The sequence below is a fragment of the Echinops telfairi genome, unplaced genomic scaffold, assembly GCF_000313985.2.
Source record: "Echinops telfairi isolate 266 unplaced genomic scaffold, ASM31398v2 ScPeMD7_1;HRSCAF=3_0, whole genome shotgun sequence".
NCBI lineage: Eukaryota > Metazoa > Chordata > Mammalia > Afrosoricida > Tenrecidae > Echinops > Echinops telfairi.
In genome coordinates this window covers 66,203,538-66,223,711 of record NW_022103896.1, presented here as the reverse complement: position 1 = coordinate 66,223,711, position 20,174 = coordinate 66,203,538, and the positions used below count along the sequence as shown (strand labels likewise).

The window sequence follows — 20,174 nt, the reverse complement described above, 5'->3', positions numbered from 1 at the left end:
CAACCTGTGGGTCACGACCCCTTTGGGAGTCAAATGACCCTTTCATAGGGATTGTCCGATTCATAACAGTAGCAAAATTACAGTGATGAAGTAGCAACGAAAATAATTTTATGGTTGGGGGGTCACCACAACATGAGGAACTGTATGAAAAGGTCAAGGCATTAGGAAGGTTGAGAACCACTGGTTTAGAGCATTATTTACGTTGCCATTTCTATCACTAGTTTTACACTTCAGTAAATCAAGCTATTTTAAGGAATTGGGACTGTACAGTACAATAGCAGAAAAATAAAAGCAAATATAAACAAGGTACAAATGATATACACTCAAAGATTAGTAGATAGGATGAAAAGACTAGTCTAATTCTTTTAGCACAAGAAACAATGAATTCATTACAGGAGTTCTTTAACTATCATAATTCTTAGGGTTCCAATCTGTGAAGTGTTTTGAACCTATGGCCTTACCTTTTCTTCTGAAACTGGAAACCATCAGATTTTTGACAAGTCCTCAGTGGCCGATGGGCATCACGCTGAGACGCAATGACTGATCTAGCACCACTCACTGCCACTCCATTACCTACACTTGCCTGAACCTTACCAGAATGGAACAGGCCCTAGGGATAAGGTGCCTTGAATCCCTAGCTCAAGCCGGACTTTGCACCCTGGCATTATTTCTAGTGCTTTGTTTCCCTGCTGCAATAGCCTCCCTGTTTTTGCTGGAATGCTTGCTAGTTACAACCCTGGGTCAGCCAGGTCACCAGCTTCCTCTACTGCTCTAATAGTCAAAAGTCAAAACAGAAAATTACTGCCGCATTTTTTTCATCTGCTCTCATATACTAAGCATATCTCACTCAATTTTTCTGCTGCTTTGCATCAACATCTGAGGTACCTACTCAAGCCCACTGATGTACCTATTCAAGGGTACATCAACATCTGATGTACCTATTCAAACCCACTCTTGGACTTGTCAGCTCTATTACTGTCCCCATGTCTGCATTCACCTGTTATCTCTATCATCTGACTTTTGTGATTTCTGATTCTTTCAAGATTCACTGCTTCTAACACAGGAGCTTACAGGTTCATTTTTCACTCATCCACCCCTGTTGCACTAAGCAAGTTTGCAAACTGCATATGGCTCACCAAGCTGGTGGGTGATTCTCTCAGAGGCAGCTGTTAACACTGGATGGGCCATCTTGCTAAGGCTTTCATTCCTGGCTTACCAACACAACCCACAAACAAACTCACTGCCACCGAGTCACAGCGACCCAGAAGTGACACTCAAAATAGCTTTGTTATGAACACTAAGGAAGGAAAATTAAGTCAACTTCTTAAAACCATCTCCCTACAAAGTTCACAAATATTTAGCTATTATAAGCAAGATTTTTTTTCATCAAAAAATTTTTTTTCATCAAAGTGTTAAATCTTGTCTGTAAAGAAGTTCAATTATTTTGCTATATGGTAAACTTAAGACTGTTTTCCTCTAATTAAATCATTCAAATGAATTAAGTCCTCAATAAGCAAGAAACAAAAATAACATTTGCCAGTAAGGTAATTTACTATCATGTACCGAGACATAAATAAATAGATGTTATTTGCCTTATATATATTTTAAAACAACCTAGAGGTCTTAATCACAGGTAGAAAAAATTAACGTGATATATGCTAATGTAAAGTGCTGGTATGCAATTTAGTTTACCAATCTTTTTCTCTCTGAATAATTAAAATCTCCTTCTTGAGGGGGCTGAGAGGAGGAGAGCTCTAAGGAACCTGCTTTGGAATTAAACGCCCAAATAATGTCATCAAAGCATTTCTTCTGTTTATCTGAAAATCAACATAAGCACGGCATCCATTTAAAAATATGCAAACTTATTTGGGGAGGCAGAAAGAAAAAAATGAGCACATTATCTCTAGATATTTTACTTCCACATTCAATTAAAACAAACGATAACATTGCTTAAGTAGTTTGTACAAAACGTCTTTTACTTGGGCAGTGTTGCTGCATACTCTAATGAATCCACTGGGGCTTCCAGAGGGGAAAGAGCAATATGAATTCAGTGTGAAAACATTTAAGAGCAAAGCCAAATGTCCCCGCTTGACTAGAATGTTTATGAATACCCATAAAATGGAATATGGCTTCAGATACTCAAAATTCTTTTTCAAAGGGGGTACTCAATATATTCCATAGAAAGGGAATTGCTTAATAAAGCCAAAGCCAGTTTATATTCTTATTGCAGGTCAAACATTTAGGTCAGAGGTCTTCAAACTACGGCCTGCAGGCCACATGCAGCCCGCCGAGGACATTTATCTGGCCCGCCGGGTATTTTTGCCCCATTTGTTTTTTTACTTCAAAATAAGATATGTGCAGTGTGCATAGGAATCTGTTCATAATTTTTTTTTAAACTATAGTCCGGCCCTCCAACAGGTCTGAGGGACACTGAGCTGGCCCCCTGTTAAAAATGTTTGAGGACCCCTGATTTAGGTGCTTTGTTTTGGCTTTTTTCTTTAAGCTTTCAGGTTTAAAGAACACTTTCACGTATTCTTCAAAGCTAATAATGTCATAGGAAAAATGAATATTTTACCAGGTAAAACACACTACAGCAATGACTTCTAAAAGATGTATTTACTACTCATGGAAGGGCTTTCCTCTTTGCGGAGATAGATTCCCAACAGTGGATTACCATTAATTTACTTGTTCAAAATAAGCCAAGCAAGTTCTCTGCAAGGCAGACAAGACAGCAAATACTCACATACTCTTACTATGAAGGTCCTATGAAGTACAAACCACTGTATTGAGTGCTGTGATCAAAGAAGTATGGCGATTATACATTTGGCGGGAGGGCAACACTACCATATACATAAGAAGTTAATCAATGAACGTTTTTCAACAAGCCAATTATAACATTTGGGGGTAATATGAAGACTGGGCATAAGATGATTCCAATGAATTAAAATTATATCTAATTTGAGAAAAAGGCTTTGTTTTTTAGAGATACACAGAATATGTAAGTATGTAATGACATGTGATTTGAAACCAACTTTAAAATACTTTGTAAAAGAAGAGAGAAAGGAAGGAGGGAAGGAAAAAGATGATGGCAGCTGAAGGTGTGGCAGAAACCTTAATAGTTGTTGAGTTGGGGCAATGAGCATATTGGGGATCCATAAAATTAGTCACTCCACCTTCAGAGATGTTTGAAAGTTTCATAATAGGAAATTAACGCTTTCATCAAAAGTAGGGCATGAATTAGCAAATGATGAATTTGCAAAAGAGGAGGGCATTTTACAAATTCGACCTCATCTCTAGTCCCTAACCATCTGCCAATACACGAGTCACATTCCGGGCTCTGGCTTGCAATAGTGAGAGCTCATCAGTTCTGTATCAGGGCGAGTTAGTCAACTAGCTTTCTTTTCCTAATTTCCCTTATAGCTCATTCTCTTGGCCCTGGTCCAACTACTACGTCCATCCTTCTGAATTTTATTTCTAAATCTCATTTGTTTTCAATTCCCAGTAGTTAACAGACTCCAGCTGCAAATTGTAACACAAAGAAAGCCAGAGATAGGCATTCTACATCTCAGTGCTAAAGTCTGTGGTAAATAACCTACATGAACTCATGGGCTCTTCAAAAACTCATGTTGTCTGTCTTGACATGTCCTTGACACTTGAATGTTTCCACCAAACGGGTGGGTGGATAAGAAGGTGAATGAATACTGTGAGCGGAGATGCAGTTTGCTTTCTGCCATTAACTCTTACTTGCCTTTCTACATAGCTCTATTCCTAGCTGAAGATTTCTACGTTTTCCCATACCTTAAAAAGCAAGCAAACCAGTATTGGAACATCAAAGCCAGAAATACCTGCATCACAAATTCTCGGCGACGGGGCATTCCTCTTTCTGAAAGCAAAACATAATCTGGTTCCTTCTCCTTTTTGGCCTGCTGAATTTGAGCCAGGCGACTAATGGGGTTCATTCCTTGACCATATTCTGGTCCAGCCTAAAAATTAATTTACAGAAAAGTTGAAAATATGCTTGTAAAACTTGTTAATGGACCCTTTTTAAAAAATGGTTCCCTTTTCAGCCCCACCCCCACCCCTCCAAACCGTTAACTAGAAAAGAGAAATGAATCATTTAGAAATATTTGCAAAGAAAATAATCTAAAGGAATCTGAAATAGGGCTTCTATCGGATTGGGGGGTTCCAGTATATTATTGGTAAATTGGAACAATAATGGTTTTATAAATAATGAACTCCTCAATATTGTAGTTACTTTACAACTTCTATTCACACAAAAAAACAAAAATATCCCACAGATTCTATGAGAAAACAAGCCATGAAGTGGAATGAGGTATCTGCAACATATATAACAACCAAAAAAGCATCCAAAATGTTTTAAAGAAACTCTAAAAATAAATAAATAAAAGATAATCTAAATGAAAAATGAGCAAAAAAGGTACACTCAGCAGATTATTTAGCACATGAATATTAGATTATCAATATCATTAGGAGAATAGATATTAAAATAACAATGAGATGCTCCACCAAATTGGCAGAAATTTCATACCCACCAAGCAAACTGGCAAAAATAAAAGTCTTGAGAGTTCTAATTGGCAACAGAATTTCTAATATAACATTGAACAGGAATAAATACTAGAAGCTAATTCAGCAGATCTATAGTACATCTTATTCCCTAGCAGTCTATTCTGAAGCCCATAAGGGAGCTTAAAAAGTTAACGGGAAAAATTTTGTATCTTTTAATCCCATTTTTTCCACACTCTTTGTGAAGTCTCCTTTAAACCTTTGAAAGCTGCTACCCGTTTATGTCAGCTCTTATGTAATAGGTATCCATTGCTGCAATATTTGAAACAGCTAAGACAAAAGGAAAATGACTTAAATATTTATTAATGAGCAATTGGATCAGTTATGGAGCCTTCATAAAATGGAATAGCACAGGGCATTCATTTCAGCACTGAATTAACTCATCAAGGTGAGACCACTGCTAAGTGAAACAGCACAGAAGACTACACACAATACAATATCCTTTATGAAAGAATCACTAATAAGACATTGTTGAAAGAAAGTAAACAATTAGATGTAAAAAGTGAAGAGACACTGTGTTCATTGATCAACATTGTCGAGATGTCTATTCACAGCAATTCTAACCAAAATCTCACAACTTTTTCCTTAGAAACCGACATGCTGATGCTAAAATTCATATGGAATGCAAAATACAATTGGTCAAAGCAACTTTGGGGGATGAAAAGAACAAGTTAGAGGATTCACAGTACCTGATTTCAAGATTTGCACAACCCTATAGGAATCAAGAGTGTGTGCAGTATTGGAGTAATAACAGACAAATGGGTCAATGACACAAAATTGTGTTCAGAAACAGATCCACACATCTATGATGGATCAACTGATTTTCAACAAAAGCGAAAAGATAATTCAGTGGAGAAAAGGTTGTCTTTTCAACCAAATATACAGGAACAAATGGATAACCCTATGTAAATACATAACTTTAATCTATACATCATACCATTTATGAAAATTAACTGAAAATGGTGTAGAGACTGAAAGGTAATACCTAAAAGTATAAATTTTGTGACTTGGTTAAGTAACAATTTCTTAGCTATAACATTCATTCCATAAAACAAAAAAAAAACTTTAAAAACTGGACTTCTCCATAATTAATCATTTCTTTTCCAAAAAGACAAATGACAGACTAGAGAAGTATTTCCAAACCACATGTTCTTTAAGAACTTATTTCTTGAACATACAAAGACCTTCCAAAATTCAATAAATGATTATTATTTAAAATAGCGAAAACTTCTAAACATTAGGGCAAATGATTTGAATGGCTCTTTCATCGAGCTTCATGTGCCACTAATGACCCTGGTGGCACCGTGTGCTCGGCATTGGGCTGAGGTTCACACCCACTGGCTGCTCTGTGGAAGAAGGATAAGGCTGTCTGCTCCGGTGAAGACGTATAGCCGCTGTAGTCTCAGAAATCCTACACAGGATCGCTATGCGTCAGAACGGACCCAATAGTAGTGGCTTTGGGTTTCATGTGCCACTACATGAAAAAATATGCACTATTATTAATCAATGGAGAAACGAAAAGTAAAACCACAATTCAATACAACTATACATGTATACACAAGTCTAAGATAAAAAGATTTATCATACAAAGTGTTATCAAAGATGTGGATCAGCCGGAGCTCTCCTACATTAGATAGGAACGTAAGACAGTAAACAACTTTGAAAACCAGTTGGCAGTTTCTTAACAAATTAAATACACACCTACACGTGACCAGAACATTTCACTTCTAAGTATTTACCTAAGAGAAATGAAAGCAACTACCCTTAAGCAGACTTGTAGGCAAAAGTATACAGCAGCTTTAACAGATAAACGGTTCAACAACAGGTGAACAGTTAACCAAATGGTATTTTCATACAATAAGATATTAATTAGCAATAAAACAGAACCAACAATTAATATGCACATCAAGTAGGATGACTCTCAAAATAATTGTGCTGAGTGAAAGAAGTCTAGTGCTTCAGCCAGCTTGCCTTGAGTCTTGGTGTAGCTCCTTTATGTCTCTTTTAAGATCGATACATAATTCCCAGTCACAGTTCAACTCCATGCTGCATTTTTGGAGCAAGACTCCCTTCAACCAACATCACAGAATTTACATATAAATATACAATGACTGCCCTGTATATTGGGCATGTAGCTTATTATTTGAGAAAAGTATCTTGTATGGAATTAAAAGGGCCTGAGATTAACATTTATATAACTATTACATACAAATGTGTAAAATCAGAAAGAAAGGGTTGGGTGGAAAGAGCAAGTAAACTAAAAGAGCGACCAAAAAAAGATGTTTATAAAATAATCAGCGCCATATGGGCACGACTGTGAAGTGAAATTGTTCCGAGAGTGACTGGAACCCAGTTAAGTTGTCTTTCTTTGTAACTTAACCCCTTTATTTCAATCATGCCAGATTTCACCTTTAAGCAGTGTCAAAATAACAGGCCTATTTGCATCATCTCCTATAACAATCCTCTCTCTTATGCCCTCATTCCTTAACTCAAAGAGGTAGCCTCACTGAAGAATTAGAAGCCAGGGAGGTAAAAGCAAGAGTACTTCGCCAGAAGTACAGAAGTTTGCTATCAGATTTTATCTTCACTCAGGATACCTTTTCTCCTCAGACATCAGAGGGGAGCTGGCCCCATTCAAGTGAGGCAGGTCAATGTTATCTGCCCAGGACAGTGCAAGTCAACTCTTGAAGAGATGCTGGAAATGACCAGAAGGAAAGAATGGAAGAGAAGAGGAAAGGGCAGTCCACTGTCCTAGGACTAACTTTATTCACATCAAAGGAATCTCTACATACTGTGGCCTCAGTCACTCTGGTTCAGGCAAGGTCAGATTAATACACTGAACTTCTTTAAATGGTAGCAGACCACTAGCCTCAGTTTCCTTATCTCAGAAAGATAAGCTTCTTGATCCAAAAGGCGGCACTGAAAGAGAGCATTCTATTTGAAAAAGTTAGCTACCAGCTAGTATGCTTTTTGAACCTCAAGAAAGCATAAACAAGGGGATTAGCTGTGAAAAATAAGGCTGACGGATACTGCAAATATAAAACGTGAAATATCTAGGCAATGACTGGGAGGGGTATGGAGGTGAGGAGGGCTTGGTGGCAGTAAAGACACAACCAGAGCAAAGGGTGTAAGAGGAAGAAGAAAGCTTGAGGGTGATTTGATTTCTCAGGAATTAGATTTTTTCTGAAACCAAATTCACACTTGAGATGGCAAAAATGCAGCCTTTTTATTATGTGATAGCTTAAAGGAATCCAACACTTTCGGAAAATGGCTACCTTACAAGCAAATGGGGAGAAAGCAGCCCTTTCCTACTCCCACAAAGAGTGACAGTCTCGGAAACCCACAGGGCAGGCCGTTCTAGCCTGTCCTACTGGGCCCTACAGGCAGTGAGTTGTGGCGCTCTATCAGCAAACCCAAGAATTTGGTCTCTTTAGAATCCCCTTGCAAATGTTTGATCACCTATGACTACGAGTAAACAGTGTAAAGCGTGCCTCAAATTTCACCAGAGCCAAAAAGGGTTCCTACTTCCTTTCAGAATTAGAGCTGTTATCCAAAGCAATTTTTAAAAAATTCAACATTCGTTAAATTGATAAATCCTTTGCCTGCTTTTTTTTGTTTGACTGCTCTGATACACAGGTAAACACAATCTTCACAAAAAAATCAGTACAATAAACAGTTACTAAGTAGCCACCATACAGGCTTTGTGGTAGAGATACCGTGGACAGAAAGAAAAAGAAGACACCGCTGCGCAGCTTTACAGTTGAGTAGAAGAGAGCAACGCATGGATAATTTGAATACAATTTAATAGGTATAGATGTTCTAAGAGCACGGGGAGAAGACTAACGCCCAGACGCGGCGAGGAGGAGCCAAAGATGGTTTGGGGAGGAGGTGAGTATTTGGAGGCACGGGATGACTGAGGAGGCACTTCCATCCCCACTGGGTAGAAATGGGATGGGAGGGGGGCAAGGTATTTTATACTAAATTCAACGATGTCCCTAGATGTTAGAATCTTAATTCCTATGCAGGGAATTCCAGGTGTACGCCTCGTTTGAGTGACAAGTGCTCCTATGGCTGTCTTTACTGCATGGGTAACACATTTTTCAGCGTCAGTACTATGTACAGTGTTGTATCATGTAATTTGCTGATGCTACCACTTTCATGGCAGCCCCCGAAGACGAAGATCAAAGCCATCACATTTACAAAGATACTACTAACAAAAGGCAGTAACAATAAAGAGTAAAAAAAAAAAGCCATATTCGACTTATGCCAGAACTAACTTACTACATGTTGCAGCTGTTAGGTGCCATCAGGTTGGTTCTGGCCCCTAGCGACGCTAAGCGCAACAGAAGGAAGCACGGCCAGTCCTGCGCCATCCTCACCATCGCTCCAGCCACCGTGTCCATCCACCCATCCTGTCGAGGCCTTCCTCTTTGTCGCTGCCCCTCTACTTACTATGGACCCCTAAAACTGAAACCCCCATAATATATAAGGGACTCCTGGTATGTAACTAGGAAGCCCTTGGCGGTCTATATCCAAATCTGGGCTTCCGAGCAAGTGGTTCCAAGGGAGAAAGAGAAAGTTTTTCAGTCCTGTAAAGAGTTATCGTCTCAGCAACCCACAAGGGCAGTTCTACCCTGCCCTATAGGGGCCCTATATGAGTCAGAAACTGTTTCTGGTATATGAAGGTACATGGTTTGCTTTGCAGTGTTAAGAGACGCTTCTCGGTGATTCACACTCATACTCACTGCCATCAAGTCACTGACAACTCCCAGTCACCCCTGTGTATTTCTGAGACTGTAACTGTTTATGGGAGTATAAAGCCCAGTCTTTCTCCCTCGGAGCTGCTAGTGGATTCAAACAGCCAACCAAGTGGATCGCAGGCTAACACATAACCACTACACTACCAGGGTTTCTAACCTAATGACTAAACCTCCAAAAAACTCACTGCCGTCCAGTGGTTCACAAAACCTAAGGAGCAGCAAAGGCAGAGACAAACAAGTGGACACACAGAGCAGACAGACATTACTTGAAGTTAATGCAGGAAGATGAGTCTCCAAGTCTACTCTAACGATTCCAGTTACTGAAAACTGAGTAAGAAAAACTGGCTCTCTAGTGCCGGTGCTCTGAATTCAGACTTCCAGACTCCTGAACTGGGAGAAAATAAATCTCTGTTCTTTAAAAACCACCTATTTCTGTATTACTGCTACAGTTAGCCCTAGCCAACTAAGTCAGCATTCTAGGCACATAACTACTGATCATGAGTACACACAACAAGAAGGACAAGTATACAATCCCAGCTTTCAGCAGGCTGGAACCAGAAACTTCCATAAAAGGCAGACAATAATATTTACCTAAAAGTTCTATCACCTCCAGGAGCCCATCATATTTCTACTATACTAAAGAACCTAATGGATTAGATAGACATCGAGCTGATAACCACAAGCAATGGTTCAAGCCCATCAGCCACTCTCTTGAGAGAGAGAGAGACAATGGAGGCTGTCTGCTCCTGTAACGATTACAGACTCTCAGTCTAGCCCACGGGGGCAGTACTACTGTTCTACTGCAGAGTCTGAGAGAGAACCGACTCCATGGCAGTGAATAGGGGTTAAGAGCCTCACTACCAAAATAAACTTCTCTTTTAGCCTCAGTGCTGCTTTAAACATAAAAGGATAGGTTCATGATTCCTTCAGTATCTTTTAAATCATAAAATAGTTCTTGGAAAAGCAAATCAAAACCATAAGGAGATATCAAAACCGTAATGAGATATCCTATGCATTAAACCCAACGAAAGCTGTTACCATTCTCAAGGTAATTTCAAGTCAGTATAGAGCTGGCCCATAGGTTTCCAAGGTTGTACATCCTCACAGAAACTACCGTATCTTTCTCCTTTGGATTCGAACTGCCAAGCTTCTGGTTAGCGCCCAAGCAGTTTAACCACTGTGACACCAGGGCTACATCAGGAAGGCTTTAATCAAAAGGCAGGTATTAAGAACTGTTGGTAGGGGTGTGAAAAAAATCGGATGATAAAAACTGCTGAGAATGTGGGAAATCCCTACTACATCGCCTGCTGTTGAGAAAGTAAAACAGGGCAGGCACTTTGGAAAACTATCTGATAGCTTCCCCAAGAGTTAAGTGTTCACCCAGCAAATCTACTCCTTAGTATCTAGCTGAGAGGAAACAAAAACAAAAACATTACCATGCAACACTTTTGTGGATCAATGTCCATAGCAGCACTATTCATATGGAAATAACCTGTATGTCCATCAATTGGTGAATGAGCAAATAAAGTGTGGGAGAGTTAACAATAAAAAGAAATAGTAATATAATATAGTAATATAAAATAGTAACAGTAGTAAAAAGAAATGAAATTCTGATATATATTATACCATAAATGAACCCCAAAAACATTACAGTAAGTTTAAGAAACAGTTTCAAAAGACTGTCCATTGCCTGATTCTAGAACAGGGAAATCCCAGCCTGGATGTGGGTGATAGCTGTGGCTGATAGCTGTGGCTGACAGCTAAGAGATGCAGCGTTTCTTTGGGGAGTAATGAAATTGCCCTAAAACTGACAGCAGTGGTGGTTGCACAACTCCATGAATATAACAAAAACCACTGAACAAGACACTTTATATGGTGAATTGTGTATATCTCATTATGGAAAAGAGAGGAAGGAAGGTAAGGTGAAGATTGAGATGGAGGGGAAAGCACGTATGGCATGTTAGAGCAACTGAAAGGAGGTCAGGATGACTGGGGAATTTGATTACATGTGATGAGACTGAAGAGGTAGCAGGAATCAGATCTTGCAGAGTCTTTTGTTTAACACTGAGGATCTAGGATCTAGGAATGTATTCAAAGGAGCAACTGGAACCCACAAAAATGTGTTAAGCAGAGACATAGCATGATCAGACCTGTCTCTGTAAAACCCATTCTTTTCTATCTTTTGGTGGAAGGAGCCCTAGTGGCGGAGTGGGTTACACGTTGGGATGCTAACTATAGGCCAGCAGTTCAAGACCACTAGCAGCTCTGAGGGAGAAAGATGAGGCTTTCTACTTCCTTAAAGATTTACAGTCTGAGAAATTCACAAGGGCAGTTGTACTCTATACAACAGGTGCACTATTAGTCACAAGTGACTTGGTGGCAGAGTTTGGTTTTGGAGTTTGGGTAGAAGGCCAATTAAAACCTACTATGCTTAACAATTTACCATATATACCAGTATAAGTCGAATTTTTTCAGCATATTTTTAATGCCGTTTTTGTGGTAAAATTAGGTACCTTGACTGATATTCGGGGCCAGCGTATACTTGAGTATATACAGTATATCTAATCATTTGGAGCAACAGAGAAAGACAGTGAGTCAGGAAAAAGAGGATATGGAATGTATGGCTAATTGCCTTCCTGGGCAACTGCCTCTTTTGTCATGAGAGCAGAAGAGCTGGATGGCAGCCACCTACCATTACTGAGCATTGTGATCTATGAGTTCAGAGAAGAATCCTGATCAAAGGGGGGAAATGCACAACAGAATTTCATATTTTGATGTCATCTATATTCCCTGACGGCAGGACATGGAGAAAACCCTTGAAACTACTATTCTTTAAACTTTAAACCAAAATATCCCCTACAGATTTTTTATTTTTTAAACCAAACAACAGTTTAGTAGAAGAGGTTGGCCTTGAGCATCTACATGGAACCAAACTGGTAACAGCAGCTCAAAAAATTAGATAGAAACATTGGGGGGGGCAATCAGTTTATGTAAGTGTGGGAGGGACAACTCAGAACATGACAGCGAAAAGAGTTGCATTAACTTGAAGAAGGTAATCAATGTCACTAAGTTGTAAACATAGAAACTGCTGAACTGGCATGCATTTTGCGATGTATATTCTCAACAGAAAAAATAAAATTAAGGAGGGGAACAACATCTAAGACCCTGTTATAATAGTTCAGGAGTCCCTGGATAGTATAGTACTCATGTTTAAAGACAAACTCTAACCAAAAAGGTTGGCGGTTCAAACTCACCACCAACCCAAAGGCACCACATTAGACAGGCCTGGCAATCTGCTAGGCACACACAGAATGACTCTACCTCAACTGATAGCAACAAGCAGCAATTCAGGCAAGAGGTGATTCCGCAGGGCCAAAAGGGTAGTAGAAGAAGGGTCAGAAAGAAATGGATCAACTTATGAACTATTTCGGTGATGGAATTAAAAAGACATGAAAGTTGACTGGATATAAAGGGCAAGAAAAGTTAAAATTGACTCCTGGCTTTCCCTTCTCAGTTGCTGGAATGGACACTCCAGTGTCAGTCACTGTGATGCGGAATGCTGAAGAAGAAACAGGCTTAGAGAAGAAAAGATGACGAGTTTGGGCAGAGTTTGGGGTGCCTGTGGCATAATGAGGAAAGATACCTTACAGACAGAGCAGATAACAAAGGCAGTACGACTAGATCGAATGTTACAGGATCTTCACTTTATTCATGTCTCTTTAAGAACAGCTTCACATTCCAGGGAAACTGCTGCTGACACAGATTCCAATGACCAGATGAATAAACCCAATTAGATAATAATGGAGTTCTGAGAACATTAGGAATGCCTGGTTCCTTCCTTTGACTGAAATTAACTACAAAACTCTTGGCAACTCATCCTTGGATACCAAGTTTTAGACTATCATCCCATTAACCAGTAACGAGTCGTGTGATAGTTTTGTCTGGAAAATGTTCTGTCTCCAGCACTGGAATGCTTTCTTTGAAGTCTCATCTTCAAGACTCGGTCTGCACTGAAAACAGGACAAAAGACCCAAAGACATCATCAGGCCAGTCTTACATCTCAGTATTTGCTCATTTAATTGCGCAAATCTTAAAATCCCAGTGGGGTTCACAATCTATCAGTTTTAAGGGGGCCCTGGAGTTAGAAATGGCTGGATTTGAAAACGGACTCTGCTATGTTATCTTGGTTGTATTTCATTTACAAAATGGAAATAGCAGCTACATCACAGAGTAAGTGGATCAAGTAAGACGGTGATATTTTATTATTCTAAATAAAATTGAGACAAATCATCAACAGATACTTTCTGCATTTGTACTAAATGTAAGGAATTCGAGACTGTAGACATTTCAGACATACAAAGACGTGAGGAAAACTGAAACTGCAGATACTCTTCCAACTGATGCATTTATTGGCACAGAGCGAAGTGTGATCATATTTTAAATTATCTAGATTCCAACTCATGACATGCATGTTGTTTTTGCAAAGTAACCTTACATTTCAGAGGATATCTATAGACTTAATTTTAACACAAGACAGACATGGCATAAGCAGTTCCAAGTGTGATGTATGTGAGCAAACACGCGGGAGCTAGCGTACACAGTCTGAGTGGGGGAGGACTGGCGAAGGCTCCCCTGACAAAGTCAAACTGAAGCAGAGATCTGAATGATGGATAAGACGGATGTGCTGGGAAAACATGCTCATGTGCTGGAGGCAGTAGCAAATAGTTTTGAGATTTCAACATGTTTGTTCCCTCTGGAGAATACCATTTTTATATTAGCTTTTTTGTAGGCTGCCTTTTCATCACTATAGTTAAAAGTTATATCCTACTATAGAAATGCTTCCCTATTCTTCAACCTTCCAAAACAAGTACTTTTTTTTTTTAGCCAAAGAGTTTACTATTCTTAACTTATTAAGATTGGTCTTAGTGTAACAGAGAAGAGGGAGTTATACGCAGTCTTGTGCTGCTGGTCTGATGTAAAATACTGCTCTTCTATCATTGTGTGTGTGTGTGAATGCATATATATATATATATATAAAACAAACATACACCAAGTGAAAATATCAGATTGAAAGAAATGATCAGTTGTGAATATTTATTGAGCACCTCCTTATTCTTCTAACAGTAAAAGCAAAAAAACCCAACTTGGCTGCCACTGAATCGATTCCAATTCACAGTGACCTGCCCCTCAGGGCAGTGTCAGTCAGTGTTCCTTGGGGTTTCCGAGGCTGCACATGTTGCCCCACCGAGCAGCTGGTGGGCTTGGGTTGCTGACCTTGTGCCTAGCCGTCCAATGTGTAATCTGCTGAGCCACCAGAGCTACTTATCATTAAGTCAGTGCTTCACAATTACTCACATGTTCCATTCATTTTTTCAGTTAATATTTATAATAATCCTATGAAGTTTAACTATTATTCCCACTTTACTAATGAAACGGAAGACTAGAAAAGTTAGGTAACTTGTTCAGAGCAAAGATTTCAAAATTAAAATTGAGTCAAAGGTAATTTGATGCTCTTTTTTGCTTGCTTTGTTTTCTTCCTCAAAAATAACGCTTTTCTTGGGGTTATGGCAGGAGAGGCTGGCAGCTGATGGCAGTGAGGACACGAAGGAAGCAAATGTTCTAAAATGTATTGTGGAGACGACTGCACAACTATGTTAATATGACGGAACTATTGCATTGTATGACATGTTAACACACACTCATAAAACTCTTAAAAAAAAACTCTTTTTAATGTAATTCTCTTATTATTTATGTCCTACTACCTAGTGGTGAGATTACAGCATAAAAATGAAAACCAGTCCTCCTCATAACCAGTACAACTCATTCTCATTATATCTATTTATCGATTATTTGTAGTCTACCTTACCTATAATATAAAATGCTGTTTCAGGAATCACTAATTATATTATATCTTCTTGGACACATAATAGCAGCATTTGTTAAAAAGAACATGTATTTATACATGCATTTGTGTACTTTTTGGGTAAACTTTTCACCGTGAATTGGGGAAAGGTTTACAGAATAGATGATCAGTTCTACATTCAACAATTTATACACCTTCTGTTTCATCTTATTCATTGTAATTCCCTCAAAGGAGCATTGTCCAGGTATGTATTTTCAAACAAAGCAAAGGGATAAAACCTCCCAATATCTAAACTGTGCTGCTGTACAATCTTAACATAAGAAATGTATCACAGATAAACCATATTTCATTCAGCACCCCTGATGTGTAAAGCCTAATAGGGGAGAAAAAAAACAAAAAAACCTGTTCAATAGGTGAGGAGGAGCTGGCAAAGTCAGCCTTTCCCTTTCCCTGGAAGTGGAGAACTCCAGTTATCAATCACGTCCCAGACACACCAACACGCAAAAAACACTGTTCTGCACTTAGTGTTGACTCACCTCCCCCCTCTGGCTTTTGTCCTTTATTGTTTTAAAAATATATAAATAAAATTTGATTCAATAAGAAAAGCATTCTTGAAAAGCTTGTGTGCTACGTATGTATTCGTCTTTGGCAAGGTATAGGTGCTGGAGCAAATGGGCACAGCATGTGACCTTGGTCCTCCCATGGCTGCTCTGACGAAGAAGAGATGAAGCACAGTGCGGGGCAGAGGCTGGCATGCGGAGTGCTGTGTAACTAATGCTCTGCTGCTGCCAGGTGCTCACTATTCTTCATGTGATCATCTAACGACTCTACGGCCGGCCGAATCATGGCGTCAGAGGTTACTATGTAGCGAGGCAGTATACCCAAACAAAGACCCCTCCCTGGATTAGAAGCAGTGTCCTCAGGTGAGAGCTGAATAAAAGAAAGTGAACACATTCTTTGAACCTCTTTTGTGAAACTATTTGTAAACTGAGGGAAACACCTATGTTACACATTGTCATAAACATTATGCTCAAGAGGTCATGAACAAAAAGGAACTTTGAAAACATTAAAAGAAACAATAAATATGCAAAGTAATACTATTAGTTGATGAATAAATGCAGGTATATATATATATTTAAAAACCACAATGTTTTAGAGTAGATTCTGACCTAAGGCATCCCTGTGTGTTACAAAATAAAGCTCTGCCCACAGGAGTTTTTTGGGGTACAGTCTTTATGGAGACAGAACACCAGACCTTTCTTCCACAGAACTACTGGGTGTGTTTGAACCACCTACCTTTAGGTTAGCAGCTGATCATAAACTGCTTAAGCCACCCCAGGGACCTAGTGCAAGTACACAGGTAATTAAAAAAGGAACACAGAATTCTCCTTTATGTAAAGTCACACATCATACCCTGACTACATCTAAGTTTAGATGCCTCTCATGGGAAAACTATTTTCTACAACCACAGTACTTAGTAAAATTAAGTAACTTTTTTGAGTACGTGCTTACCTTTACTATGGTTTTAGGACGTTTTTTAAAAAATAATTTTGGCTTCTCAACCACAGGAAGAGGCGGGAGTTTTTTGAGCTCCTGTAAGACCGTGGTTGCAGCACGCTTCTTGGAGAGTTTCTTGCTATTTCCCTCTCCTTCCGCAGAGAACTCTCCTACTGACACCCGAGTGACAAAGCTTTTCATGTGAGGTGGTCCGCTTTCTTTAATAACCTACCAAGTAAAAATAAAACATTAAATAACGTACAAGCACTGGGATATGCGCTTACAGCACAAGTTTTCCTACTATTCATGATAATCAAATTGAAATTATTAACCACGATGGCAAAACTAAAACGCTGCTTTAAGAAGGTCTAGGGGCTCTTCATTAATGACAAGCGTAATACTCAATAAGATCAAAGTGGAAGAAAAGAAATCCAAATAAGCCCATTCAATTCAGAGCCACAACTGATGTTGTTATTGTTGTCATTTTAAAACAGGTATTTTTCTAGTTGTGGTTATCCGGCTTCTCTTGGAGCAGCACAAAATTAGCTACATCAAGCATGCTGTGTGAGAGCCGGACTGCATCTTACTGTGGTTAGACACAGCCCATCACTCTTCCTAAATATCCACCCTACTGAATGAAAAACACGTCTTGGTTTTGGGCCTATCCATTTGCTTACTTTATTGCAAATAACAAATTGACAAATTATGGAAAGAACGTATTAAAATATAGATGTGCCCTTGTCAATGACCATTTCTGGAGAACTCACACCTCCTGGAGGCAGCAGTCCCAAGCTGCTCACACTTCAGTTCAACTTGCTCTCAGGATTCCTCACATGGCTTCCTTGCTACATGTACTTACTATGTTGCCTGGTGAAGTTCTATCATAGTTAAGGTGACCAGATTTTAACATTGGTAAAGCGAGACACCATTGATAAAACTCATATCCTGGCGAAAATAGCCACACGGCAGCCAAACACCGTATACCCTAGCTTGTCATGCATTCTTTCCAAAAATCAGGACTTTTTAAAGACGCCACGGGACGCAGGAAAAATTGTTAAAAATAGGGACTGTCCTGCCAAAAGTGGAACGTCTGGTCATCTTAATCATAGTAGTGACCTTTTTGTTTTGCTTTTGAGCATGTCATTGTACTTTAGGTAAAAGTTAACATAGCAAATTGGTTTTCCAATGAAAAAATTCATACAAAACTTTTGTGACCTTGGGTGTAAACCCACAATGCCTCCGTGCTTTCCCATCTCCTACTCAGCATTGTCAGTTCCATTCATGGGGCTTCACTGTCCTCTGCTACCTTTTCATCTCTGGCTTCAAGCACAGGTTGCTCTTTTGATCTCCTTCAGTTGATCTGGGAAGTACATTCTTCACAAGCCAGTTTACTTTATATGTCCATCCATTATTTAGCTGAACAAGACCTCTTTACAGTGTTAAAAAGCAAAGAGGTTATTTTGAAAACTAAGGTACACATGACCCAAGTCATGCTATTTTCATTCACTTCATAGGCATGTAAAAGCTGACGCTGAATAAGGAAGACTGAGACTGAAGAAGAATCGGTGCATTCGAATGACTGTGCAGGGAAAGAATCCTGAACGTCCCATGGACTGTCCAAAGAGCAAACAAATCTGTCTTGGAAGCAGGACAGCCAGAATGCTCCTTAGAGGCAAGGATGGTGAGGCTTTGTCTCACGTACTTTGGCCATGTCCGCAGGAGAGAGCAGTCCCTGGAGAAGGGCATCATGCTTGGTAAGGTCCAGGGGCAGCGATAAAGAGGAAGGCCCTCCTTAAGATGGAACGACACAGTAGCTGTAACAATGGGCTCACACACAAGAACAACTATGGGAATCACAGGACCAGCTAATGCTTTGCTCTGCTGTAGACGGGGTTGCTATGAGCCGGTATGGACTCAATGACACCTACAACAAGTGTCAATTTCAAGGGCAGTAGGCTGTCAGGTTCCTCTACACCAGTGGTTCTTAACCTTCCTAATGCCGCGACCCTGTAATACAGGTTGTGGTGAACCCCGAACCATAAAATTATTTTCATTGCTACCTCATAACTGTAATTTTGCGACTGTTATGAATCGGTGACCCCTGTGAAAGGGTCAGGGAAAGAGGGACCAGACTTCAACCCGCTGTTCCAAGATGTGAATGCAACTTACCGGCATGAAGCAGGGAACCAATAGAAAGGTCTGATGGACCGCCCCAATCGCAACTACGTGGACAACACCCCCTCCCACAGAAGAATTCACTTCACAGGGCAGCACTGAAGCTAAAGCTGAGGGAGAGGGGCATGTTTGATCAGAGCACCCAAGAGCAAATGGAGGAGGAGGAAGAGAGAGTGGAATACAACCTGGCCCACCAAGACCTAAGGACAAGATTCCTGCTCAGGGCAGCCAAAGCACAGAGAGGACCATAGGACCAGCCCCACTATGAGACATGACGTCCCTCATGACCCATAGCGCTACGGGGACAACAGTGAAAACACACTGCAGGAATTGCGCCTCATCTGAAACACTAAGCATACCACTAGGAGTGTGCAACAGAACAGCAAGGGAAGCAGAGCAACGAGTGTGCAACAGAACAGCAAGGGAAGCAGAGCAACGAAGTCCCCCGGGAATACCAAAAATCAGACTCGACCCAAAAACACTCCTACAGGTCAACAAACAGAACCTGAACTATTTACAGGCTTTTCTCCCCGCCCCCGGCCACCCGCCCCTTTGTTTTTCATTTTGTTTTTTAATTTTCCCAGTCATTAACCATTCTGGATGTGCAAAAGGTGCTACCATGAGATACCACCTAACACCCATTCCTGTAGCCTTCTTTAAATAAACAGTAAAACAAATGTTTAGAGAGGGTGTGGTAAGCTAGGAACTCTTTTTGCTCTAAGTCATTTTATTGGGGGCTCATACAACTCTTATCACAATCCATACATACATACATTGTGTCAAGCACATTTGCACATTTGTTGCCCTCATCATTCTCAAAATATTTGCTCTCTACTTAAGCCCTTGGTTTCATCTCATTTCCCCCTCTCCCTCCCCACTCCCCTCCCCCTCATGAACCCTTGATACTTTATAAATTGTTATTTTGTCATATATTATACTGTCTGACACCTTCCTTCACCCACTTGTGCACCCCCCAGGGAGGTTATATGTACAGCCTTATAATCGGGTCCCCCTTTCTACCCCACCTTCCCTCCACCCTCCAGTATTGCCACTCTCACCACTGGTCCTGAAAGGATCATCTGTCCTGGATTCCCTGTGTTTCTGGTTCCTATCTGTACCAGTGTACATCCTCTGGTCTAGTTGATTTCTTTTTTGGGTTTTTTTTTGTTTTGTTTTTTTAACATTTTATTAGGGGCTCACACAACTGTTATCCCAATCCATACACACATCAATTGTGTAAAGCGCATTTGTACATCGTTTCTCAAAACATTTTCTCTCCATTTAAACCCCCGACA

At 39.9% G+C, this 20,174-nt stretch overlaps 1 protein-coding gene across 5 annotated transcripts in view; it reads right to left on the bottom strand.

The window, feature by feature from the left end:
- STAU2 (staufen double-stranded RNA binding protein 2) overlaps positions 1–20,174 on the bottom strand; it is a 316,631-nt gene that overhangs the window by 179,141 nt on the left and 117,316 nt on the right. For all 5 annotated transcript variants that reach the window (XM_045284722.1, XM_045284675.1, XM_045284756.1 and 2 more), the window contains 2 exons: positions 16,720–16,932; positions 3,846–3,983 (listed from right to left, as the gene is read on the bottom strand). In XM_045284722.1, coding sequence (XP_045140657.1) covers positions 3,846–3,983; positions 16,720–16,932 — 351 coding nt within the window. The remainder of the gene's footprint in view (positions 1–3,845; positions 3,984–16,719; positions 16,933–20,174) is intronic.